This window comes from Crinia signifera, chromosome 1 (assembly GCF_055691185.1).
Source record: "Crinia signifera chromosome 1, ASM5569118v1, whole genome shotgun sequence".
Classification (NCBI taxonomy): Eukaryota; Metazoa; Chordata; class Amphibia; order Anura; family Myobatrachidae; genus Crinia; species Crinia signifera.
In genome coordinates this window covers 393,020,458-393,048,230 of record NC_139217.1, presented here as the reverse complement: position 1 = coordinate 393,048,230, position 27,773 = coordinate 393,020,458, and the positions used below count along the sequence as shown (strand labels likewise).

The window sequence follows — 27,773 nt, the reverse complement described above, 5'->3', positions numbered from 1 at the left end:
GATGTATTAAAATACATTGCCACCCTTCGTGGCCCCCCCACAGCGATGCCAGCGCATATGTACTAACATATGCGGCTGGCATCGCGGTGCAGTGACGGAGCCCCCCCGCGATACCTGTACTCTGGTGTGCGGGGGTCTCCGTCACCTCCCTGCTGCCTGGCTCTCCCCTCACGCCGGGGACATCTAATCAGGCTGTCCCCGGCGCCTCCTCCTCCCCCCTGCAGCCGGAAGGATGTCCGGCTGCTTCACTAGGGGGAGGAGGGGTTTACCTTCCGGGGTCCAGGAGGACCCTTCAGGAAGGTAAGCCAGGGGGGGGGGGTCGGCGAGGCGGCGGGTTTGCCTCGGCGGCGGCGAAAAGAAGCCCATAGGCTTCTAAAGGGTATCGCCACCCAAAGGTGGCGATACCCTTCAATGCGGTATCATTTTTGATACATTGGAAAATGCAGTAAAACCGGGGTTTTACCGCATTTTCCGGTTGATAAATCTCGCCCTCTGGCTTTAGGCTACCCAGCTTAGCACAATGTATACAAAGCAATGATTCCATCAGCAAATTACATTGACACAGCCATCTGGCAGTCATCTTAAGAACTTTACCCCCCACAATACATCGGGACGGGTGATAGCTAATAAGCATGGAATAAATTAGGCCTTCATTTTATTCCCAAGGTGCTTCCCCCCCATAGTCCTGGCGCCCTAGCCTGCAGCCTAATCAGCATATTAGTTAATCAGGCACTGTTAAGGGGACATCCTCACAGACAGAGGGGCAAGCCTCCAAAGCCGAAACCATCAATGTTCCTGGCTCTTTACCAGGGCTTAAACTGGTCAAGCAGAGGTGGGGGAACTCATTTATCTATGCCACCTAATTAACCCCCCTCCCCTACCCCCATTAGGGCCAGTGGTAGGGTTTTTGGCATCCTCTTGCAAACTAGAATGCTTTTCTGTGAGAATTACTGTTCAGGGCCAAAGTGGAGTTTAAAATGTTCCACCTCACCATTAGAGGTGGTGGAACTCAGTTCCACCCCGTTCCCCATCACTTTAACCCCTGCTCTTTACATACACATCCAGGATTGCGATCATCACCAACCATTGCATGCCTCCTTCCAATGGTTGAATTCCGCTGTGTCCACAGCACATCAGTTTTGTGTATATGCAAATTGCCAGTTCTGACTGCGCATGTGGACTACACTATCTAGAGAAAAAACTTATTTTTTTTTTTTTTAAATCCACCATATAAAGGTGGCATTGGACAAACAGACTGAAATTGGTGCTGCACCTCCTCAGCCTTGCTGCTGTTTTCTAAATGACCCTGTGTACAGTACCATATCTCTTCTTCATCACCCCTACCAGTCTTCCCACTATAAAGCAGAACTGGAGCTGCATATCAGTATTGACTTCATGCGAAACTGATAAATACAGAGTCATAAATTTAGAAAGCCCTTGAGCCATGGTTATAAAATCAGTAGGCAGGGAGAAAAAAACACCCTTCAATTTCATTTACTCATCCCCTTATCTTTAAAATAAATAAATAAAATAAAAATCTTTTCCTATTTGCCCGAACCTTCCCTGTCTCTCTTCCCTGGAGATCTTCATCTCCCGCACTGTAGCTTCATTCAATGCAGGATAAAAGGGAAACATGATTTCTTACACTAGGCTAATGAACTATGACACACCAGCCATTGGTAGATGGACAAATCTGACAATTCACTGTGTACTTTCCTGACATGGTATAAAGCATGCAAGCTATGCTTGTCATATGCTTTATATGATTTAATGCACTGCATGTAAATTACAACCCATGTGTGAGTGACAGGGGAAGATTCTGCCTGTTATCACTGGTCCCTTTGGTAATGCATAGCAATGCCAGTGCTGCACTACAAGGAGGAATACGGTAATGCAGGAGCGTAGAACAGAACAGTGTGACTGTGTAGCAAGTAGCAGGCAGGAGCAGAGCTGGGTTAGGCAGGAGACAGGCAAAGGATGTGACTGTCACCAGATAAAAAGTGAATGGACATTTGGGGAGTAACATGTAGGAAGTAGGAGTATGATGTCATATGTGAACTTTGGGATCTTGCACTTTTTCCTCTCTTGATCCAGCACAGCTCTGTGACGCAGGCACAGCTCCACAGCCTCCTGCAGCCCATTCCCTGAGCAGTTCCGAGGAGTTCATGGCACCGTGCAAACAGGGAGAGGAGAAAGAGGAGAATGAAGGGGATGTGAGAGGGAAGATGCGGAGTAACAGCGACTCAGAGAGGGCTGCATCCAGTCACCCTCTGCTCAAGCTCCCCTGAGCTGGACTGCAGCATGTCAGCAAAGTCTAAGGGGACATCCTCACCGACAGAGGGGCAAGCCTCCAAAGCCAAGGTGAAAGAACAGATCAAGATTATTGTGGATGATTTGGAATTAGTCCTGGGAGACTTGAAGGATGTAGCCAAGGAACTTAAAGAGGTAAGGTCTCCGGTGGTAGGTAGGGATTGGTGCCTGGGCTGCCTGCCTACCAGCACTGTGTGATGGGCACTGGGAAATTGGACTTGCTGAGGTTTTTATGAATGGGAGAATATACAGTATCAGGGGTTCAGGATGCCAAATATTGTTAAAGTAGAGTGCACGTTGTAGCAGCAGCAGCAGCAGGCAGATTTCCCTATACTAGTATCAGAGATGGATGTATATAGCAGGCATGTATCACATAGGCATCTGATTCCTGTACATCACTATATATTATAATGATAAGTGGCCGTGGATTATTTATGTACAGTAGCTCTGGATTGTTGCTCTTTATAAAAGAATGCAGGTGATCTGCACAGATGGACCGAGGACTGAGGATAAACTAAGCCCAACTTTTCTAGTTCCCTGGGGGCCTTTAAAGTGGATAGATAGATCGATAGATCGATCGATCTATCTATAAATGATGTCTGTATAATATCTATCTATCTATCTATCTATCTATCTATCTATCTATCTATCTATCTATCTAGAATGTCTAGAATCGACCCAATGCCTTTAAGACTTTTTGTTAATGGAGTTCAATTTCCATTCAGCCATTTCAGAAATTGCATCCTGCTGGCATTGTTGGAGGCTGCTGCCAAATATTACTGAAAGCACCTTTCTATATCATATAGATCTGTCCATCCCTGCACTACATTAATCCATGACATCGATGTTCTTTTTTAATCAGCACTATTTAGTAAACATCATCTTCCAATAAAAAGTTTGGGCTGAAAATGAAGTGTTTGTTCTTTACTGGATGTTTGACTCAGTCACAGGTTATATCCTCTGCTCACTCTGGCTCTTGATTCCTTTCTGGTGTTTAACTAATACAGCAACAAAAAAAGGTTGATGGATATTTTATGTAAAATGTGATTGTATTTGTTGTCTGTATTAGCACCTGGAATCTGTAGAAATAAGCAGCCTGGTCTGTAATGCTGTATATATATTGTATGTGCTTAAAGGCTAACAAACATGTGGTGAAATGAAGGATTCTCATGCTCCAAACAAATCACTAGAGCATTTTCTAGAGGCATGTTCTCTTCTAGAGAATGAGTCAGCTTCTGAAATTATGTATGATTATATGGAGCAAGAGACTGTTACATTTGTGGATTAAGAGCCAGTGGTTTGCAAAAGTAATTATGTAAGTGCTCAGGTAAATAATAGATTTTCTCTTAATATTTGCATGGGGACATTACAATGAATAAATGGAAATAGTCACTCAGAGGATAAAGGTTTGCCTTGCTGGTGGCAAGTGTCACATTCCTTGAGGTTTAAAAGGAGACAATGTAACTCAGAGGATAATGTCAGTAGCAGATAAATACAGACATAATGTAATGCAGAGGATAATGTTAGCAGCTATAATACAGCTAAGGGTTTTTTTTGGTTTAAAGCAATTCCCTAAATCATAATTTTGAGACACAACTGGTCGACAGATGGTTGGATTATGCATTGAAATTCTAGTCGAAAGACTTTGTACTTAGACTGATAATCCTTTGTTTGCTATTTATATAAGACTCACATTTATTTCATTGTGCAGTAGTTTCCTAGCTATGCTGACTGCAACAGGTCTTGTAATCGCAACACTGATATTTTAACTGCATGAAAGTAAAGGAGGAGAGGGGGTGGTTCTAGAGAAAATGTCTAAAAGACTTGAGATGTGACAGTATGCGTATGTACTGTATCTATGAATATATATATATATATATATATATATATATATATATATATACTGTATCCTGTGTTTTACAGAAAGTTGCTTTGTGTATGTATATATATATATATATGTATATATATATATATATATATATATATATATATATATATATATATATATATATATATCTGTATGTATAAATTAAGTTTATACTGTGTAATTACATGGTACCTTCGAATGGCTTACTACTAACAATACAGTGTGCTATTTCTTTTCTTGTGATGACATTGATGTCTCAGGATTGTAGAACTATGAATCAGACACATTTATTTGGAATGAAACAGCATTCATTTTATATCATTTTGGTGATTCACTGTATAATCAGGCTGAAAGCAATAGCTGATTAAGATTTTTGTCCCACGTTCTAATGCCAGTAGCGAATAATTCATTTAATATGGATTTCTCATTTTTTTTTATTTAAAGGTATTTCTCTTTTAAATGAGTTAAAAGATATTCTGGCAAATCCCATTCTGCCAGCAATTGGTGCATCACTTTTAGAGCAGATTATTGATCTGTCAATCTGCCGTTCAACCAAAATCATCCCAGTGAACTAATCTTTTTTATTTTCCATCTTTTTGTATATAGGAACTACAGGTCTACTTTATATACAAAAACTGTAGGTCTACAGAAACTACTTTGTATACAGAAACTACAGGTCTACTACATTGATACAAACGTCTGACTATCTGAAAGTGCCTGCAGAATATGTTTGCATACTACTTTGTGCCATTATCTCTCTGCTCACCATAGTGGAGCTATGTATGCAGATAACAACATAAAAACTAGTCTAATTATAAGGGCATTGGTGGCACAGTACCATGTGTTTGATATGTATTGAACTGATTAATATTAAGTACCGGTCTTCCTCTGATTTTCCTGGCACCTACAGTATTTTAATCCAGACACATCAGGTGCCAGGGAAAATTAGGATTGGGTGGGATGAGGGCTTTAAAGGCCAGCAGGAGGGTTTATTGAGGCAATGGGGTAGAGAAGAGTGCCTTGTGGGTTATACTGCAGGTGGTGGTGGGGGTAGATCAGCAGCAGTGGAAGTCACTCTGTGGGTGGAGATCAATGGAAGGGGGAGATCAGCAGTAGGCAGAAAGATGCCCATAGGCTTCTATACGGCAACAATATCTAAAGATAGCATTGCCCACTGCTTCCAAGCCACAAAATGGCTGGAGCTTGGTGCATATGCGGCAATGGTATTTTCAGAGGATTGGCATTGGTGCACCCTGCCCCACGTACCAACCTATCAGCTCCTGATATTTTCAAACACAGCCTATATAATGACAGTTAGAAGCTGGATGGTTAGTACATATTTGCATATGTGCACGCGCACATCTTCAACATTGGGCACCGTTGTGAATTTACAACGTAGAGTACAGGCCAGAATGGGGGCCTATGTACATTTGAAATGTTGATTCAATGTCACATTCTCAGAAAATGTCAAGCATTTATCATCTTTATATTATATTTATGCGGTACATATAGAGCATGTCTCTGTTTATTAGCAGAAAATATTGTTATTTCTGGTCTGGCATGCAAATGAGTTCAGGCTGCCGTGACCCAGATTCTGGTTCAGAGATGAACGCAGTAGCAATGTTCCCACAGATAAGATCATGGTGTATATACAAAAAGCAATGGAAACCAATAATGCCTGTGTGTAACCAAAGCGTCTGATGGCATTTGAAATTGCATACAGTATTTTTAACATTTAAGATGGGGTTTGCGATCCCTGTGATTTTCAGGGTGACCTACAGTGAGCGCAAATGGTGGCCATTTCATGAGCATTTTATGGGTGTATCATAATTTTATCTGGAAACGTTGCAAATCCACTGCTTCAGTGGCCATGTTTATATGGATATATGGAGGAGACAGTCTGAGTAGACCCTAGTTTGCCACAAATGTCAATAATGTGTTGCATTAGTGTTGGAGTGTTGACAATCTCCAAAGCAAATGAACAGACCATGGAGCCTGAAGGTGGTTGTTCCAGCAGTAAGAGAAGTCTAATGGGCCCTACACACTGAGATATTTGTGCCAGAGATTCATAATGGGAGATTCAGCATGAGATATTTCCCTTAATCTGAATCTCTCAAATAATGAACCCACGCACAGAGAGATTTGTGCCAGAGATTCATAATGGGAGATTCAGCATGAGATATTTCAAATATCTCACAGAAAGTGTTTAGGGAACTTCAGGGGAATAAAAAAAATATCTTTAAATTTAAATAATGGGTTGGAATAAAGCCTGGGGGAGTGTCATCTTTATTTGTCTATAATAGAAAAATACATAAATAATGTAAAAAAAAATGTTGTAGGTTCCCCCCATGAGCATGACCAAATCCGGGCTCTCTGAGTTTCTCAAATACCAGAGGAAAAAAATAAATAAGGTCCCCTATATTCAAGAAACCAGCAGCAGGCTCTTGGGCCTATCCTGGTTCCCAAAATACGGGGGACAAAAGGAATAGGGGTCCCCTGTATTTTAGAAACCAGCACCGGGCTCAAACAGCTATCAGGGTAATGCCACAGCCAGGGGACATTTATTATATAAGGTCCTGCAGCCAAAGCATTACCACTGTGGCTTGTCAGCCTGGGCCAGGTCCCTAGGGCAGTGGGCACCAGGCTGATAATTAATAAAATCATTAGTGACCTTATAAATAAATGTTGGTGGCATAGTGCTCCCCCTCACCTCAAACAAATAAACATTGTTGGCATAGTGTCACCCCTCACCCCAAACAAATAAACATTAGTGGCATAGTGTGCCCCCCCAACCAAATAAACGTTGGTGGCTAGTGCCCCCCCCCCCCCCCCAAAAAAAAAAGTTTAACCATTGGTGGCTAGTGCCCCCCCCCCCCCCCCCCCATCCCCTCCCGCCCTGCAAACTGAATCATTTGTGGCACAGTGGGGACAAAAAAAAATAATTACCCAGTCCGGAGTCCAGTGTCGCATCCTCTCAATCCCGCAGCTTCCACCGAGTAAAGAGGGTGGGCATGGTGCGACGGACCAGGAGGCAGCATCAGTGGGACTTCAGGCTTCAGGTAGGCATCATGGGGCTTCTGGGCATTGTCAGCGGGCCTTGGCGGTGTTCTGTGGCGTCTTCTCACTCAGTCACTCAGAAGTCCCTGCTCATGCCCGTGCCACACATGCGGGAGATGTGCAGGTGCTTCTGAGCGACTGCATTGAATTTACCGGTGGTTCCATTCCGAATCTTGGGCAGATTCAGAACGGCGGGGCCACGAATGTAAATCGCTGTGTGGGCTACACTACTGAGTGATTTGTTAAAATAACTGCAAGTCGTCTTGTATGTGGGGCCCTTACGTTTAGTATTTATATATTTCCGCAACAACTCAAGCAGCGTTTGCATTATTACCCATCTCTCAATCAGTCCCTATGTTATTTGTATTGTATACAATTTATACCCCTTTCACACCATAAACTGGATTATTAAACATGTTTCAAGCAGTGTTACTGCTTCTTGAAACTGCATTCACAGTACACAGGGTGGATTCAGGATATTGCCTGGTCTTCCCTTTGCTGGCGTTTGAAGATTACATCATCTCCAAGTGTTAGTAATCCAGTTCTCTGTGTACTTTTAGCATGACCCAGGTCACACCATTATCGCAAACTACCTGGGTTAGTGGCGGGTTCATCTCTGGTATCGACCAGTACTGTATCTGATTCCCGGAGAACACCACCTGTGTAGACCGTTTCACACCAAGTCTGAGCCTTAGTTGCCCTCGCAATAACCCAGTTTATATATAAATGTCGAAAGAAAAAAATGGGGAGCTGTTCCCAGGTTGGACATACACAATTCCTCTCACCCGGAATGAGCATGAATTGTGTGCCATACACAGATGAAGAGCAGGTGTTAGTCCTTCCTGCTTCCAGTCCTTTCTCAGGAATAGGGAACAGCTCCCTATTTTTAATTGGTATTAACCTTTTAAATGTTGCTGTGGACTTTTTAAACATTCTTGTGGAATAAATACTTTTTGGAGGAAAACCGTCATCCCTTGTATCCTGATTTGAGAGACCCTAAAATAACCTGTTACGAGCACATAGGGACCAGTTCCCAGGTCAGTAAAGATTTAAACTGTATGCCTGTGTCATAGATGGCCAATGAAGGGGAGGTCACAGAATGAAAGAAAATGTTACGTGCATATAGGGACTAACACCGAGGTCAGTGTTGTCCAATAGGCATCGATAAGGACCTCCAGAAAATAGAATTGGTGGATTTCAAGGAGATAGATCAGTAGAATAGATCAGCGCCTGGTTACTTCCCATTTTCTTCTTTCAGTATTGTGGAGGAGTGGTGCTCCTTGGATACTAACCGTGCAGCAGATCTGAGAGCGCAGTGAAATTGGGACTCTTTTCTTTTTATATATAAATGTGTTATAAAGGGGGTAGTACTGTGTATTCGACTACATTGCAATATTTTTATTTTGTACAATTTCTGTTGGAAATTCATTCACTATATAGTAGCGCACACAGAGAGAAAGCAAGTTTAGTACAGTGACTATCATGTTTTATGCTTTGTAGCTGAATTCACTTTACAATGGACACACAGTTGTATTAAATAGTATATAATAGTTCATAGCCTTATTTTGAAGCAGAACTACCATAGGTGCCAAGGATGGGGTGGCCTATCCAATGTCACATTTTTCTACGTTGGAAAGCTTGTGTGCTTGCCCATTAAATGACTAATTCTGCTCTGTCTATAGTAATATGTATATTTGCATATAATAGTTTTCACATTCACTGAATTTGTCTTAAGTTTGTTTGGCATCTAATCATACACATTTATGGGGGAATTTATTAAAGCTTGTAGAGAGAAAATTGGATGCAGATACCAGCCAGTCAGCTTACAACTGTTAATTTAAAGGCTGCATTTCAAATATACCAGTTAGGAGCTGATTTGTAGGTAAGGTTTTTTCACTTTATGGGCAGTATCCAATTACCAGCGATCGCTCATCCAGTTAGCCCTGTTAAGCTGTTGCTGTTTTGATGTGGGCATTACCCCAAAGCTGTGACCGCTGTTTAGAACGGACACAGTGGTTCCTACACTGACTGTTGACATTCTTGGGAATGACTGGCTCCTGCGTACTAGGGGCAAATTAGGGGCGAATTACGTCCGCCCAAACTCTGGTGCAACCAGGTCTTACAGGGGATAAAGAGCCAGTTATCCCTAGAGAAATTACAAAAGGAGTTCTAAATAAAGAAACCCTAATTGAGATAAGGGAGACCAAAAGGAGTGGCCAGACTGCCTTAAACCTAAATAATCGATCTAATCTCACAAATGACCTAGCCACCAAAACCACCCTAAAGCATCTGAATCACATACAAGAATTAAGCACTTCAAACCACACAACAGATAAAAACTCCACACAAGAACCGACCATCTAATAAAGGAAAGAAGATGTTCAAGCAAAACTCACGTAACCTGGACATGCCAACCGGAACAAGCAGATGGAAGGAACTGGACGTGAGATCAGGGAACAGAGGAATCCTAGACAGGAACAGGCTGGCAGCAAGAAGTGTAGCAAACAAGATTCTATCACTGGCAGGGCTGTAATCAACTGACTGCCATAAAAAGGCAGCACCAGCCAATCAGGGAAGTGTCTGTCAGCCCAACCCCCCGGGCCTGAGTGACACCAGCTGTGGTTGGCATGCAACCCAGTGTCCCCGTAACTAGGCACCTGCTGGATCTGGATGCGGAAGTGAATTAGTAGCATCTTTGGTTGCCAAGTGACCGGCTAACCAGATGCTACAGCGACAGATGTGCCGTGTCGGAATCTGACACAAGTTTAAGAAGAAAACTAACCTTGAGGGTCTAAAGTGACAGCGGCAAACTGTTGCGTGACTCAGTTTATCAAGATTTAGTTTTGCCTGCCTTGAGAAAATGGATCGGCGGCTGCCAGATTTCTCTGAACCTGTGTGTTTTCAGGAGAATATATTATATGCTTTTAATCAGGAATTCTAATTGGATAGCCTGATTTAAAAAAAAAAAAAAAAACATTGTTGAAAGATGGGGGTAATTGGATACATTGATTTCTATATAATTTGGTTATGTCATACATGGAACTTTGTGTCTTTTATTAATTGTGTTTTAAGTGAAGTTTGGTTGTTAGAGTGGTTAATAGGTATGTAAGGACTGGATTATTGTGTGGAAGAAGTCCCACAATTAGATGTACAGTATATTATAACTGGATTTTTGTAATTTTTTTTACATACTGTATTATAACCTGAAGAGAAAATTGGTAGGCAAACCCTTTTGTCTACAGTCTTCAGAATAAATAAATAAAACCATGTTGTGCTATCAATAATATACATTAATGTATTTGAAAAACAATAGCCGTTTTCTCCAGTTTTTGTGTTTAAGCTAGTGCAATGTTATGTATTCATAATGAGAAGAGATTATTGAATAATTCAAACTACTGTAGTTTGAAAGTCAATCAAGTTTGGAGTTTTTAGTGTCTTGAACTTGTTTGATCCGGTTCAGAAGCTGTAGCTAACCTTGAATGCATTCATGTTTCATGTCCTTGGCTTAGATCATGTTTGCATATGGGACTCATGTTTGCAATTCTTCAAGATGTTAAAATGATATCTAAAATACAGCTTTTTAAAGAATTTTTAGATTAGGATAAAGTTTTGGTAAAATTCCAGCAAGATTAAATGTTGTTTTATAGTATTTTAAACAGTTATTTTTAAGGGGAACAGTGAAAAGTTTCAGTTTGATGCTTGAATCGAAAACCATTAGAAATGCTAAAACATGACACTAGTAGGCATAAACAAGTTTGAGCATGTTTCAAATTCTGTACCTGAAATTTTAAGCCAAATTTTGTCAATTGATAAATTGATGGCAAATCAGTAAAGCAGTTGGAGAACCAGTTTGCAACAATTTCAAATGCCTTTTTTATTTTAAATCCACCAATGAAAACAGATCTTCTTTGGCACTGTGATGATCCACATTGCCTTCTTGTTTTTTTACCGGTGTAGTCATTTTACCTGTATATAAGAAAATTCTAAAATCTTCTAAGAATTGACATAACATATTTACAAAATGTAAATAAAATCATAATGTAGATGTATTCTTAATGGATAGAATCATGGGATGGTCAGTACTTATGTATATGAGTAATGCATACATTTTTTTTGCATAGATCTGTAATATAAAATAGTATAATTTCATGCTCATTGCCATATTTCATATTCTCATTAATCTTGGTAATATTTATTGGCTATGCATCATTGACTCTCTTTTCTAACATTTCATCGTACATTTGTACTCAGGAGAATGCAATAGTTTCTGTCGGTTTCCAGTCTGTTGGAACTACAATACAAATGAGTTATGTGTGAAGAAAAGAAAAGCAAAGCTATATTCGTCTCTCATTGACCTTTACTGTAAAAAACACATCATAAAAGAAATGACTCCTTTCTTATGCCATTGTCAATCTGGCAATCAAGTCCTGTTTCTGTTGCCTTTATGTCCCTTTTTCTATTTGTGTTTTATACAATTGTAAATTGTTATCGGTACAATGATCTACCTGGCTGGTATATTCCATAGCTTACATTTTATGATGTTCAGTACTCTGTAATATTCAGTTTTATACTGCTGCTTTTCAATATGTATCCAGAAGTCGGTATACATATAGTGATCGGTGGATTGGATGATGTTGGTCAGAATACTGACTCCGGCATCCTTCCCACTGACCCCTGACTCTACCCTCCCTTCCTGGAGCCTAACCCCCACCCCCTGCAGCCTAAAATAAACCCTCCCCGCTAGTATCTAACCCTAACTTTCCTACCCCAAAGCCTAAACTTAACCCTCCCAGCCAGCAGCCTAACCTTCCCTTTCCCCACAGCTTAACCCTAAGTGCCCCACTATTGCCTGAATTTAACCCTCCCCATGCCAGGTCTAATGCAAACCCCGTCCACATATGTGGTAGTGATGATTCCGGCGTTGGCTTCCTTAATTCATTTCAGGATTCCAGTGCTGCTCTTTGGCTGCAAGTCGTGATTCTGACTGATTTATTTACTGAATGATAAGACTGACCAATGGTGTTTATCGGGCTATCCAATGAAAGTGCTTGTTTTTCCTGTAGAAAAATGCCCTGATTTTGGGATATAACGCATGGTATCATGGAAAAGTAGCCAGATCCCATGTGTTATCTTGCCTTAATTGGGGAATAGCCTTTACATTCCTGAGGCATATGAAGCATAATCCCCAATGTTCTGGCATTGTGGCTAATTGAATAGCCCCCTCTGAATCTATTAGCTGCAGTAAACTACCAATAGAATACCCCCCATTGTCTGTAGAAGTAACAAATTAGTGGACTGCATCAGTAGTCAACCTATCAATTCTTTGGGAACTTGTGACATAACTGGAGCAGGATGCTGCACCATGGCCCGTATTGCCTTTGTTGCTGCAGCATGGCCCTTGTTAACAGGGACCTTTCTCTCCTGTACATGTACAGATGAGGGAAAGGGTCATTAGCGATGTGTAGGAATGTGCATCATTAACTATATTGAGTGTACACATTAGACAAGAAAGATATTGCTTAGAAGGGCCCTTCTGAGCGATATTTTTTTATTTCCCGTCTATTGTGTATGGGGCTTTATACTGTGTCAAAAATCATTTACTCTGGGGCATCCTAAAGTATCAGCAGAAGGCTTTTATCTGCACTAAACCTCTGTGTTCTGTTTGTAATTATTAAGGTCACTCTCAAGGAAGATGAAACAGAACTTGCTCTACAACGCTAGTGCTTAGTAATAACATTTAACAGGATTTGCAAGTATCAGTATCTAAGCTATGATGCGGCTCTTACAGCTCTACTTACTTTAATAAGGGATTGTGTCAAATCCAAGGTGTTAAAGTTTGCCCTTTAACTTACCACATACATTTTTATTTGTAGTAGGTATTTTTTATGTACTGCGTTTCTTTTATGATAATATCTTACATGGAGAACAAGAAAAGTGAAAATTTTTGGAAAGGGCTTCTTCTGATTACTATACGTCATATGATATAAATATGTTATCAGCTGCTAGTAGGGTTATGTACAGTATAGTAGTCTTTATAGGTTAGGATTTTGTACATAAATCTGTGCCAGTTAATGTAAAGGCTATCTGTGACCTTGAACGTATTAAGAATATAATTGACCTGTTCCATGCTGATTTCTCTTGAAGTTTGAAGACAATTGTACTATTTACATTTCTTCAAAGCAAAGGAGAACCCTTGAAGTTTAAGATTCTAAGAACCAGAGACTAGAAAACTATGTCCCTAATAATAGGGTGAATGATGTGAAATAAATGTGAAATATTGCAAGTAAAAGTGATGGATGATACAAGTTTTCATTGTATTGTGATATTGCATTTTTAATAAATTGTGAATATAATTTTTTTTTATAAGTTTGGAACCTAAGGGTGTCAATATTAGCATTGAAAAATGTCTATTATTAATAATATGAATAATAATAATTGTATTTATATAGCGCTCTTTCTCCAAAAGGACTCAAGGCGCTTATAGATAAAATCTTTTCGTTAGCTAAGATACAGTTAAGTATTCCAAAAATAATTTGCCACCTTTTTAAGGCAATAGATTGATATATAAAATAATAAAATTTAAAAAATAAAGAAATAGAGTGCCCTATCATAGACATATGAACCGGTATTCCTTTTTTTGGTCTCGCTAACAGGGCATCCTATAAGGGCGGCAGTCTATTTCATTCTCTGATTAACTACTTTAGTATTATATAATATATATTTATCTATTAGTGATGCTGTGTGTATGTGTTGCCACGGGTTTGGTATGACATGTCGACAGTCATTTTGTTGCCATGAGAATGGTGACATTGTCATAATGTTAATGTTGACACTTACTGTATCATGTAAATATTGATTAAATTCAATGTCAGCGTGTTAGAATGTCAACATTTCACCTTGTTGGCTCCCCCGGCAGCTATAATGACTCCAGCAAATTCTTTAGGGAGTTTGTGTAGTCCTCAGACCTCCATTCATTCTGCATTTTGGTAAGCACTTAATGATTATCCCTAACCCTATTCCATACCCCTAACCCTGCCTTAACTTGCCAACAATCTAACCCCAATGTTGACATTCTCACATTGACATAATTTCCCCCTTCATTCTGGGGATGTCTATAGGTTGCCTTCGACATTTTTTTTAAAATAACGTTTGTTTATTGGTAGATCACAGTACAACAGAGAAATAACTCGAAAATGCAAAATAATAAATTTACATACAAGAAATTGGAAGAGTAATTTGTGATGAAGTTTAAAATGTGAACCATTTTTAACAATTTTGTAAAGAAATAAAAATAAGAAGGGAAATCTAAATAATGTGAATATTTAGAAAGGGAAAAAGAAGAGCCAGAAGAGAAAAAGTGAGAAATAGAAAGTGACAGTAAGATAAGGAGGAAAAAGGAAGAGATACAAAAGGAGGAGGATAGGAAAAGAAGGTTGGAAGAGAAAAAGGGTTAGTCTTCATCAGAGTACAAATATAAAATACTGTATTAATAGATTAGTACGCAGTGAACAAGGCATGATGTTAAATAGTTGAAGGGGAAGTGATCTGCTAGAGGGAAACCCAAGGAGACCAAACGGAGTTGAATTTTTTAAAGGATGCTTGTCATATACTGCATGCGATACACGTGCCACATACAGGATATTATGGAATGCATGGAAGGAGCAACAGGCTTTGGTACTAATAATATTTATATTGGTAATATTTGGGCTCCCGTTTTTCTTATGAGACCGCGTCCCCTCGGGGGACTCGCTGCGCTCGCCACGCTTCGGGCACGGTGGCTCGCTGCGCTCGCCACACTATATAAAATCAACTCCATGCGTAGTTGAATAGTAGGGGTATGAAAAAATGGGGTGCATTTAACATGGGAGCCCAGATAATACATAAGTACCCAGGCTTTTTCCAATCCATCACAATTTGGCAGGTGGTTGCAGAGACCACATGACGCATCATTTTATTTTGTAGTTTGGCATCATTTTGTTTTGTAGTTTGGATAAAGTTGGGACCTCTAGTGGAAGGAGCAAATTTTGGGGGGGTCGTTTGGAATGGGCACAAGTAATAGGTTTGTTATGTAGTTGATGACTTTTTTTCCACAAATCGGCTATTTTAGGGCACCTGCACCAGGCAACGAGCCTGCAGTATCACATCCTCTCCAACATCTGTCTGATGAGCCAGGGTATATTTTGTTGAGTCTAGAGGGAACATAATACTAACTATAATGTAGTTTATAAGCGTTTTCTTTAATTTTAACACATATAGAACTAGAGGTAGCATTGTCCCAAATCTCTATCCTATCAACAGCAGTTAGTGATTTGTTCAGATCCGATTCCTAAGCCCTGTGAAAAGGGGTATGTTGGAGTTTAGAGGTAACGGCGAGCAACATATAAATGAGATAAATCAGTCCTCTAGTAGAAGACCGTCAAAAGCACAATGCTTCAACAGTAGATAAGGGCCTGTTGGTTACAATATGCTTCACTCTAGAATCATAATGTCGGAGTTCAAGGAACTGAAAAAAAGTTTGTAGTGGGAATACCTTTTTCAGCTTGGATCTTAGAGAATTGGGGATAGCTCTCTTTCTTGGCAATGTCATTTAAAAACAATATGTTCTTCCACAGAATGAAGGAAGTTTTGTGGATGCCTGGGGGAAAAGCAGAATTACGTAGGCTAGGGATGATAGGGGACAGGCTGGGGACTAGGCTATATTTTTTATTTGCATAATCCCACACGGCTAAAGAGCGAGATACAATCGGGTGGGAAGCTATACCTTTAGGTCGTTTGGATCTTGAGATCCAGAGAAGGGAAGAAACAGAAAAACACCCTAATTCCGCAGCCTCAATATCCAACCAGACCTTCCGTGCCTCGGGGTTACACCACTTAACACAGTGAGCTAACTGGGCTGCAAATACCTAAAATCTGGAATAACCAAGCCCCCACTGTATGTGTGGAACACTGTAATATTTGCAATTGAATTCTGGGATGTTTATGTGCCTAAATAAAATGGGAAGTTTGAAATCTTATTCCTTCTACATTTTTACATTGTCAACATCTTAACTGTCAACTTGTGGTGTTAACATTATGTATGTCAACATTTTCATTGTCAACTTATTGACTACGTCCCATTGCTATAAATGTATGACTGCCCCTTTGTTTTACTAAATTTAATAGTTATCTAGCGCTGTGTCTCAACATTTATCTCAAATTAACATACTCAATCTGTACCTCAAAATTGTCTTCCCATTTGTCTTATCTAAATAGATAATTCAGTTTTTTTTTATAGAATTTTTTTTGGCCAAGAATTATAGGTTGTGCCATGGGTATTTCATATTCTAGCTGGTTAAGCCTGGATAACCTGTTGAGCATGATCTTATTACTAGTGTTATCTCAGTTGCCATATTATTACTTTTTCATTCTGTGATTGAGTTATTATTCCTGTTGAAAAGGTTGCTGTAGATATTTAAAAATATCCTAAACTTCAGAATATCCTACTTTACAGTAGTGTATATTTATATAGTAAGTTGTGCACCTTTATGGCAGTTCCTGTTATGTAGGAATATTTCAGCTATTTACTCTCTCAACAATGAAACTGAATGTACTGTAAATATATTCTTATGTGCAAGCTAAAATAAGTGCCAGTAAGTTTCTGGGATGCATTCAACATATTGGCAGTCAGGATGCTGGTATTCATAATACCGGCGCTCGCATCCCAACAACATTTAGGATGCCAGACGCTGATTACAGAGAAGCGGTAGTATCAAGCCATGGGGGAGGGGGGTATAGAATTAAGCAGTAGTGGGGGAGGTTGCTCAGGGTTAGGCTGTGGGGGAAGGGGTTTGAGTTAGGCTGTGTTGAAAAAGTTTCAGGCAATTAGGTGGGGGGGTTATGTTTATGCACTAGTGGGGGTTTGGGTTAGGCACTGGTGAGGAGGGTTAGGATGATACAAGTTTTCATTGTATTGTGATATTGCATTTTTAATAAATTGTGAATATAATTTTTTTTTATAAGTTTGGAACCTAAGGGTGTCAATATTAGCATTGAAAAATGTCTATTATTAATAATATGAATAATAATAATTGTATTTATATAGCGCTCTTTCTCCAAAAGGACTCAAGGCGCTTATAGATAAAATCTTTTCGTTAGCTAAGATACAGTTAAGTATTCCAAAAATAATTTGCCACCTTTTTAAGGCAATAGATTGATATATAAAATAATAAAATTAAAAAAATAAAGAAATAGAGTGCCCTATCATAGACATATGAACCGGTATTCCTTTTTTTGGTCTCGCTAACAGGGCACCCTATAAGGGCGGCAGTCTATTTCATTCTCTGATTAACTACTTTAGTATTATATAATATATATTTATCTATTAGTGATGCTGTGTGTATGTGTTGCCACGGGTTTGGTATGACATGTCGACAGTCATTTTGTTGCCATGAGAATGGTGACATTGTCATAATCAATGTTCCCTCTAATTTTACGAAGGCTGTGTGCGGGTAAAGATTTTGGCTGTGCAACTTTGGAAGGAAATTTTAATTTTTGTGCGTCACTTATATATAACTGGAAAATGACATTCAGCATTTGTGTTAACTTTACTTCAAAATGAAATTAAACATTTAAACATTCAAAATACAGCACACAATGTAGTTAATGGGTGAAACACACATTAATTGAGTCCACAACTGCAAAAAGGGGACCACTGCTGCTTTGTGCGCTCTGTTGTAATGTCTGTGCGCATGCTCGTCGAGGTGTGTGCGCGCGCACGCGCGCACAGCTTAGAGGGAACACTGGTCATAATGTTAATGTTGACACTTACTGTATCATGTAAATATTGATTAAATTCAATGTCAGCGTGTTAGAATGTCAACATTTCACCTTGTTGGCTCCCCCGGCAGCTATAATGACTCCAGCAAATTCTTTAGGGAGTTTGTGTAGTCCTCAGACCTCCATTCATTCTGCATTTTGGTAAGCACTTAATGATTATCCCTAACCCTATTCCATACCCCTAACCCTGCCTTAACTTGCCAACAATCTAACCCCAATGTTGACATTCTCACATTGACATAATTTCCCCCTTCATTCTGGGGATGTCTATAGGTTGCCTTCGACATTTTTTTTAAAATAACGTTTGTTTATTGGTAGATCACAGTACAACAGAGAAATAACTCGGAAATGCAAAATAATAAATTTACATACAAGAAATTGAAAGAGTCATTTGTGATGAAGTTTAAAATGTGAACCATTTTTAACAATTTTGTAAAGAAATAAAAATAAGAAGGGAAATCTAAATAATGTGAATATTTAGAAAGGGAAAAAGAAGAGCCAGAAGAGAAAAAGTGAGAAATAGAAAGTGACAGTAAGATAAGGAGGAAAAAGGAAGAGATACAAAAGGAGGAGGATAGGAAAAGAAGGTTGGAAGAGAAAAAGGGTTAGTCTTCATCAGAGTACAAATATAAAATACTGTATTAATAGATTAGTACGCAGTGAATAAGGCATGATGTTAAATAGTTGAAGGGGAAGTGATCTGCTAGAGGGAAACCCAAGGAGACCAAATGGAGTTGAATTTTTTAAAGGATGCTTGTCATATACTGCATGCGATACACGTGCCACATACAGGATATAGCATGGAAGGAGCAACAGGCTTTGGTACTAATAATATTTATACAGTATTGGTAATATTTGGGCTCCCGTTTTCTTATGAGACCGCGTCCCCTCGGGGGACTCGCTGCGCTCGCCTTGCTTCGGGCACGGTGGCTTTAGCTTATGTGCAAGCTAAAATAAGTGCCAGTAAGTTTCTGGGATGCATTCAACATATTGGCAGTCAGGATGCTGGTATTCATAATACCGGCGCTCGCATCCCAACAACATTTAGGATGCCAGACGCTGATTACAGAGAAGCGGTAGTATCAAGCCATGGGGGAGGGGGGTATAGAATTAAGCAGTAGTGGGGGAGGTGGCTCAGGGTTAGGATGTGGGGGAAGGGGTTTGAGTTAGGCTGTGTTGAAAAAGTTTCAGGCAATTAGGTGGGGGGGTTATGTTTATGCACTAGTGGGGGTTTGGGTTAGGCACTGGTGAGGAGGGTTAGGGTCAGGCTGCGAGGGGGGTTAGACTGCAGGAAGGCAACTATTGCTACCTGAACTCTGTTGGGATTCCCTCCTTTGGGGTGCCGGCATTGCTATTTTGACCACCGGCATGCTGAGCGCTGGTCATTTGTATGTATCCAAACTTTCAGTAACCATAATTGTGGCTATGTTGGATATGACGATAGATTTTATGGGCATAAATCATTGAAATATGTATATTAAGTGACTATGACAGCTCAATTTGTTTCACAAGTAACAGATACTGTACCTAGATGATATTGTTTTGTGACTCTTTGTTTCGTAGTCACTACTCATATTCTTCATGTGGCTAAGGCACACTGAGTTTCCAGTATCTGTACTATAAAAGGCTAATGGCTAAATTGTTCGTAAATAATAAATAAAAGCCTCATTATATTGGGCAAAAATAAATCATTAATTGTGAAAAATAATGTGGCTAGATCATTATAAATATCTTAAATGAGATATCTTCAAAGCTGCCAAGTAATCCCAAATCATGTGAAAGAATTACGGTGCATACACACAAATAGATGTGGCAAAAGATCTGGGCGTTCCCAACCGACTGAAACGCCCAATTGCTCAAATCATTCCATGTGTATGAAAGATATAGATGACGATGTGCATACCGCCGGTCGTTGGTAGAGGTCTATGATCTTTCCTGCATGCAGAAAGATCATAGACCAATCGTTAGTGATTTGGTAAAGCTGATTGACCGTCTCCCACTCCCCTCCAACATCGTTAAAGCTCTATCATTTATGTGCAATCGTTTGTACAATCGTTCACTATTTGACACCAAATTGTTTGCCCAGGAGTTCTGAGGAAATTGTTAACGAGATTGGATCGTTTTCTAAATCTTTCCGTGTGTATGCACCTTTAGAAGAGACTGGTAGCTTCTCAGAATTGGATACATTTTTAAGAATATTGTTAAATATCATAGACAGCCTCCAGCTAAACACGAGCGCTCTTATTGTTCTCTGACAGTAAGTCATAGCATTGTATTTAAATATGTGAAGTGCATCAATCACTCACAAACAATGATGAACAGTACAAAGAAAACAGAAAATGAAACTACTCGAATCTCAGTGTAGCTTCATAAAACCTGCATTGATTGATCTGTTACAGAACAGCAGTGTTCGTCTCTTGCCTTGTTTAGAGTGAATGAAATGACTACAGGGGGATTTTAGAAGAATAAAAATAATATGAATTGGCCGAGCTTCCCTGCTCGTGCACATCCTTTCTTAAGAAAATTGTCATGCATAAATAATTTACCTGCATGCGACAACCTGCTTCACCTCTCTGTTGCTATATATAGAGAGAACAAAGTAAAGACACTTGCCTGCAAAGGCCTAAGTTCATCCCAGTTGCCCAGAGGCAAGTATAAACTCACATGTCTTACAGAATTATATAGATAGCACTCTTAGTCAGTCTGCAGGAATCGGAGCTGACAGTGATTGGCAGGTCTCCATCTCTGTTGGGTTACAAAAGCCATCAGGTCTGGGTCATCCTCATGAGATTTAGCCATCTGCAGAATCAGCATTCGGTTGGGTTCTATCTCACAGTCCATCAGCAGCAACAGGTACATCATTGCTTGAACCACTGCTTCATTATGGAGTATAGTGCGTCTTTTACGTTTATGGAAATCCTACTGAATTGAGCATCTGCCCATTTTCTTAGAGTAAAAAATGCCAATTTGCACTGCTCATGATTACAAAAAAGGGTTTGTCCATATGCAGATTTGGAGCTGAAGGCTTCTTAAACTGTGTACACAAGGTGTGATATTTGCTATCAATTAAGTCTATACAGCCAAAATAGATATGAAATTAGTGAAATTCGCACTGTGTTTTGTCACATTCAATTGTAAAGCATCGTAATTGAAAGTAGAAATCGACTATTTCTACTATCTCCGAATGGCCGTCCTCCGTGCCAGCCGATGTTGCCAAATTGGCCAGTTTGTACACACCGTTACACTTAAGGTGGCCATACACCTACAGATTTATCTTCAGATCTGGCTGGTTGGAACAGAAACATGGTTATGGATGAGAGAAAATGACAGACAACCATTTGCTTGGAAATGCTGATATTACCAGATTTTTGTTCCAACCAGCCAGATCTGAAGATAAATCTGTAGGTGTATGGCCATCTTTAGAGGAGAGACAGACCAAGCACTGTGGTATTCAGACGATGAGTCAACAGTGATTAGGTCGATAGCCAATAGGTTGACCACTGTAGGTTGACACGTGAAAAAGATTGACATGGTCTAGGTTGACGTTGATGCAAGCAAATTGCTGACATCTTATTGGTCAACACGGTAAAAGGCTGGCATGCATTTTCAGGTTTTTTTTAAAACCGACTACTTACTTCACGATTCGAGTGGACATAGAGGTGGAATATAATAGTGTGCCGTGTGCAGCGACGCACTGCAAAGCATTGGGAGCGCACCAAACCATGCAAGGGGTACACAAAAATATGAGCTCATGTCAACCTTTTCCTGTATTGACCATTTCCATGTCAAACTTTTGCTTGTGTCAAACTTTTATCAATGTCTTCCTAGAACCTGTCAAACTTTTAACGTGTTGACGTATTGACTATCGCCCAATAGTGTATTGACTGTCGACCTAATTACTGTAGACCTAATAATCCACACCCAAGCACAGTAATGGTATGTTTACAATACAAGCAGCTAGGGTGTGCAATTTATAGCTCCTTTCCTTAAATGCTTACATACAAATTGAGGCTGACATGCACAGATTCAGGTTTGTTGCAAATACACTTTGGTGCTAATGACATCTGCCAACACCACCTATCAATGGCTGCGGTATCTGAGAAATCATAGGTGCAGCCCTTGCAATCTCCGGCTCCGGTCTGATTTGCACAGGAATGCGCTTTGCATCAGAAATTGACTTTCTATTAGATCTGGCATTAGATTTTCCCATTCAATTTGGAATATGTACTTTTGCATTAGATATCGATTTGGATTTACATTCATGGTACATTGTACACATACGATTTACTGGATCGAATTCGATATTTCCTTGGCTGCACAGTCTATTTTTCTTTTCGATCTTGAGAAAACAGGAGCGTGCATCGAATCGAATGCAGATCGAAAGTGTCCAAAAAACCATTCGATGTGGATTCGATTTTGCTTCTATAAGCAAAATCTAAATAAAAACAGGGAAAAATCGAAGCATGTGTACACAGCTTAAGAGAGTTTCTTTTAATGACATCAGAGATGTAAAAGGAGTTGAAAATGGAAAGAATTGATGAGGGCTTTACATAATAGAGAACCATTGGAGGAATTGGCGTAGTCGGTGCAATGAATTTTGAGCTGTAAGAGAGGAAGGCTTCCATCCCTACAATTACTGGGGTCTGGAATCCCCTTTACCTTTAACAATTTTTATGAACTTGACAATGTGGCATATAATGTCTTCTAGACCAAGCTGTATATATATGCCTCACATTTGCTAGATGTGTTTTCCATTTACATGCATGTGCCTATATCACGCGCTGTACTGTACACATATAAATCCAATTCTGTACGGTTCACGGTTCATCATTAAACATGGAAATCCAAAAATATGAATATTCATGTTTTTAACTTTCAAATATTAAATTTACATTTTCGTTGAAAAGTACACATAACTACATGTTGTATGTTCCAAAAGTTAACACATTTCCTACTGAAAAGTTTAAACAATTTCAGTTTAGAGAAATCTTTCTGAAGAGTTAGAGGTCAACTGTTAAAATAATTTTTAGTAAGAAAGACAACGAGCTTTATTGTCATTGTAGACTCTAACAGATATATTCAGAACATGTGTACCTGTTGTCCTGGAATGTTCAGGAGATTCATGATTGTGTAGTTTTCCTGTACTCCCAGGAGAATAGATGGCTCAGAGACTCGATGACACATTTTGCGATGAATCATATTATGTTTGTTCTGTACCCTATTACCAAATTATGCAATTCAGAACATTGGCACAGTGGTGAGTGGGGTTGGACACTGCCCTATACTTCCCCACACCTACCAATTCTACTTTTCCTATGGGAATCAACTGTAGAGTGGTGGACCTAGTATGTGTGGACCATTGCTGTGTGGGTGTGGCAAGTTCCTTGTGGGCGTGTACAGTTCCTTTACTGTCATCATCAATTCTTCCTAAACATGTAAAAGTTAAAAAAAAATGCTTAATTTTATGAGAGAAATAGTACAATGTAATACGTATGACATGTAGCCCACTGCTTGTCATCATGCTGACATGAGGGTGGACCTATTTTAGTGTGGAGGCCTTGAACTGTAGTTCCATCAGCTCCATTGTGAATCTGGCCATGTGTTACCCTCTCTACTGGTCCCTATAGCAACAACATCTGCTGCTACAGTATGTTTTCAGTTGTACTGTATGTCTGAAACTTTGAAATGATAGGGCTTGTATCCATGCATGCCTAACAGTTTACATAACATATTGTAAGTGATGAACAACCTAATCAGACTAATAAAGCATGTTGCCAACCATTGAACACAATATATAGAATACAATGGACATATAATTATGGTAGTACTCATTTGAGCATAACTGTAACTGAAGTAGCAATTTAAGGATTACTGTACTGCTACTGCAATGCTCTATCCTACCAGCTGACCAATCAAATATACTATAACTCAAAAACTGATAAGTACAACAGAAAATACATTTTCCGAAATTAGGGGAAAAAAAACTGAAAATGACACAAATTATGAAGACCCAGCAAAAGATGACATAGTTAAAAAAAAAAAAAATACATTATGAGCCAATGCCTAGAAATACATTGTTTGTGGTTTTTCTTTTATACGGTTTGTTAATTTGGTGATGAGGTTCTGGGCTGACAGCTGCTAGAAACCTCCTTCCCAGTAGCATCACCAGGGCTCAATGTCACCCTGTGTACCTGCTCGCCCTGTCAACCCCATTCCTGGGGTATCATGGAAGAGGGGTCATGGACTTCTGTTTGTGAGGCTATGCCCTCTTGTGTATAATATTTTTGGGTATGGTCAGTGGTGTTACAATAGCCCCGCAGACCCTTCAGTGGCGGGGAGGCGCTGTGTAAGTGTAGGTTCCGGGGTCTGCAGGGCTATTGTTATGCCATTACCGTCTGCTGGGACCTGCCGCGTCTGTGGCCAGGACCTGCAGATTTACATGTCTGTGGTCCCGGTTCTCCTCCTGGCTCCTGCTGCTAATGAAAATAGACCATCACAAAATGTCTGCCCCCATACAGCAGACAGTTTTTGAGGACGCTAAAGGAGTCGGCGGCCTCCTCTAGCATCCTTAAAAATGATCTGCTATTAGGGGCAGCCATTTGGTGGTGGTCCATTTTGTCCCTGCCACAGAAATGGCATGCAGACGGGTATGGTGCGGGGGTTAACTTTACTTGGGGGTGGGGGGTGCTGCCGAAATTTTCAGTGGGGGAGGGGCGTAAAATCGAGTAGTTACACTACTGGGTATGGTTGCATACCACATCCTCAGTTTCTTCACATTGCTTGCACAGTGCTTTGGCAGCTATGGGGCAGACCCCAGCCACTCCCAGGTCTTACTGCTGCTTAGTGACACTGTCCAATGGGGTGACACCAAAATAGCACAGCAGCTCTGCCTTCCCTCCCCTTTTTGAAATTTGTTTCTGTTTTTCTTTGTGGCGATAAGAACTTTTAAGATGATTTGTTAAGTTATTGCTTGGGTGTACTCTCGTTAATCAAGTATACATGAGAATTGTGCTTCGAGAGTTGCACACCAAAGATTGAGATTCGAATGCACGACTGTCTTGTTTTATGTTGTTCATTCTTGTTGTCCGTCACCATACTAACTTCAATCAATTAAAAGAAGTGTAATCATTTCAAAGAAACGTAATTAATACCCAGCTAAACTTTTACCAAATTTTCAGCCATCTCCTATTTCCAGGTGTTTTATTTCAGTAGAAAAGGATGTTGTTTATTTTTAAGGGGCATAACCATGTTAATATTAACTCTTTATAGACTTTCTTCTTAATTATGTATTGGTGGACCCCACTGCAATTTACATTGCAAAGACCCATTTTACGCACAATATAAGGCACCATTGATTGAATTGAATTTACAATGCACAAACAAATTTGATGGAAAGTATTCAGTGGAAGCCCCCATATTACACCATGCACCATAGAGGACTCCTTAACAAGAATATAAAGTAAAGCCACTACACACTACGCTGATATTTGCAGCTGCGGGGACACGGCAGGGCTCCAGCATTTGCAAGTGCATGCACACTTGGCAATGTCAGCGGAGAAAGGAGTGATGGGGGTGCGACTGCCATGTTGAAGCGATGACGAGGACCTCCCTTTGTCAGAACATGCAGGATGAGAGAGGGGGTTGTTAACGATGCACAAGAGCATGCATCATTAACGATATTCAGTGTACACACTAGGCGATATAGTCAAAGATATCGCTCAGGAGGGCTTTACTATTATATAATGCAGAACTACATCTCTTGGTCAATTTACTGTACAATAGAGGTATCAGTATCAGTTTCAGTTTTATGGAAGAAAAAAAAAGGTTACAGTATCAGAAAAAACGTAAAACTGAAACTGCTTTCTCTAACAAGGTCGCCTAGCATTACAGTTCCCTCCTCGCGATGCGATTCCAAAACATTTGCAATCACATTGCAGAAATGGGAACGCATTGCAGAAATGCAATGCACTCGAATAACTATAGTAGCCTACTAGTTGCACAGCCTAGGTGTAAGGGGAGATACATGGCCGCCATGTGCATGTAACAAAGGTTGTCAGAATCAGAATCATCTTTATTGGCCAGGTTACACAATACTTCTACTTTACAGGACATACATAACATTATGACAAGAGAAGTTGTTATCTATTTTTGTTCGATAAGTTTTTTATTTTGGCTTACTAGTAAGAAAAGGCCAAAATAGCAAATGTTAGCGTGGGCTATATTCTTAGGGCAGTTCTAATCCTTCTTTAATCCTTTCCCACTCTCTCCATAATTTGACCCTTCTCTTATTACCCTTACTCCCCAGGGTCTCCATCTTATAGCTATATTCGACCTTACTTATTACCTTCTGCAGAGTTGGAACCTGGTCTTGCTTCCATAATTGAGCGATTGCCGCTCTTATTGCAGAGATTATTTGGTTTAGAAGATATTTTTCCATACGGTTTAAATTTGGTGGAAGGATATGCAACAATATCATCTGTGGTGACATCTGCCCTATAATTCCCAGACTCTGCAGGAGGAATGTCTCAATTTCTGTCCAGAAATTTTTAAATTTCTCACAAGACCAAAATATATGCTTTATGTCCCCTCTTTTTTCACATCTCCAGCACACATCTGGTTGGTCTGGGAAGAAGCTATTCATTTTAGCTGGTGTATAATACACATGGTAGAATATTTTGAAAAATCTCTCAGTCTGAGCTGTGGATTTGGACATCTGATTGACTGAGATAAATAATTGTGCCCATTGTGCACTGTCCCAGGAAAAATTTAGTTCCCTTTCCCACTTCAGCTGCCATCTAGTTTTAATTTCTTCCCCCTCTCTTTCTTGTGAAAGCATTTTATACCAGAAGGTGATCCCCCCCTTGCTTTTTATTCCATATATGTGATTTAATATGTTATTTGGGAATATTTTTAATTCCGTTGCGTCAAAGCTATCAGATTGGAGCCAGTGTCTGATCTAAAGACATTTAAAGAATTGAGAGTTTTGAAGGCCAAATTTTTTTTTGATCTGGGCAAATGACATTAACTGTCTATTTTCATATATATCTGCAAGTGTTATTATTGCTCGGTTTTGCCATAATTCCAGATTTAAATTTGGTATTATTTTTGTTAGAGTATCTAAGGGGAGATGTCCAATGGGGAACCTAATATGTTCATTCTGTACAAGAGTTCATACCATTTCCGCAGAATCATTTTCGTGGAGTTTGTTAACTCCTTATTCTCCTTTACAAATATAGGGGGTAACCAGATTACGTTCTCGAGGGGTATTTCAATCGATTTACTGCTTTCAAAAATTGTCCATCAGTTATTCTTCATGGAGCACCTCCAATTCTTGATCTGGTCAATCAGCGCAGCAGCTTGGTAAAGTTCCAGGTTCGGGAGGGCTAGCCCCCCTCTCTCTTTGGGGAGGGTTAAGTATTCTTTAGCTATTTTAGCTCGTTTATTCCGCCATATGTATATATTGAAAAGGGAGTTAAATCTCGCAATCCAATATCTAGGCAATAATTTTGGTATCGCGCGAAAAAGGTATAAAATCTTCGGAAAGAAAGGATGCTTCTATATTCATCCATTTATTAATTTTTATATTTAATTGTTGTAGTAGGGGGGAGTAATTAAATTCTATCAGGTTCTCTTCCTTAGAGGCCAATTGGATACCAAGATATTGCAAGGTGTTCCTCTTCCATTTAAATTTAAATCGTTCTTTCAAGTCCATTTGGTCGGTCAG

At 39.7% G+C, this 27,773-nt stretch overlaps 1 protein-coding gene across 4 annotated transcripts in view; it reads left to right on the top strand.

Moving 5' to 3' along the window:
* The first annotated feature begins 1,880 nt into the window (after positions 1–1,880).
* The window catches only part of PRR16 (proline rich 16), a 355,016-nt gene continuing 329,123 nt past the window's right edge, over positions 1,881–27,773 (top strand). For all 4 annotated transcript variants that reach the window (XM_083151603.1, XM_083151599.1, XM_083151600.1 and 1 more), the window contains exon 1: positions 1,881–2,445. In XM_083151603.1, the coding sequence (XP_083007729.1) occupies positions 2,302–2,445 (144 nt within the window). In that variant the 5' untranslated portion in view covers positions 1,881–2,301. The remainder of the gene's footprint in view (positions 2,446–27,773) is intronic.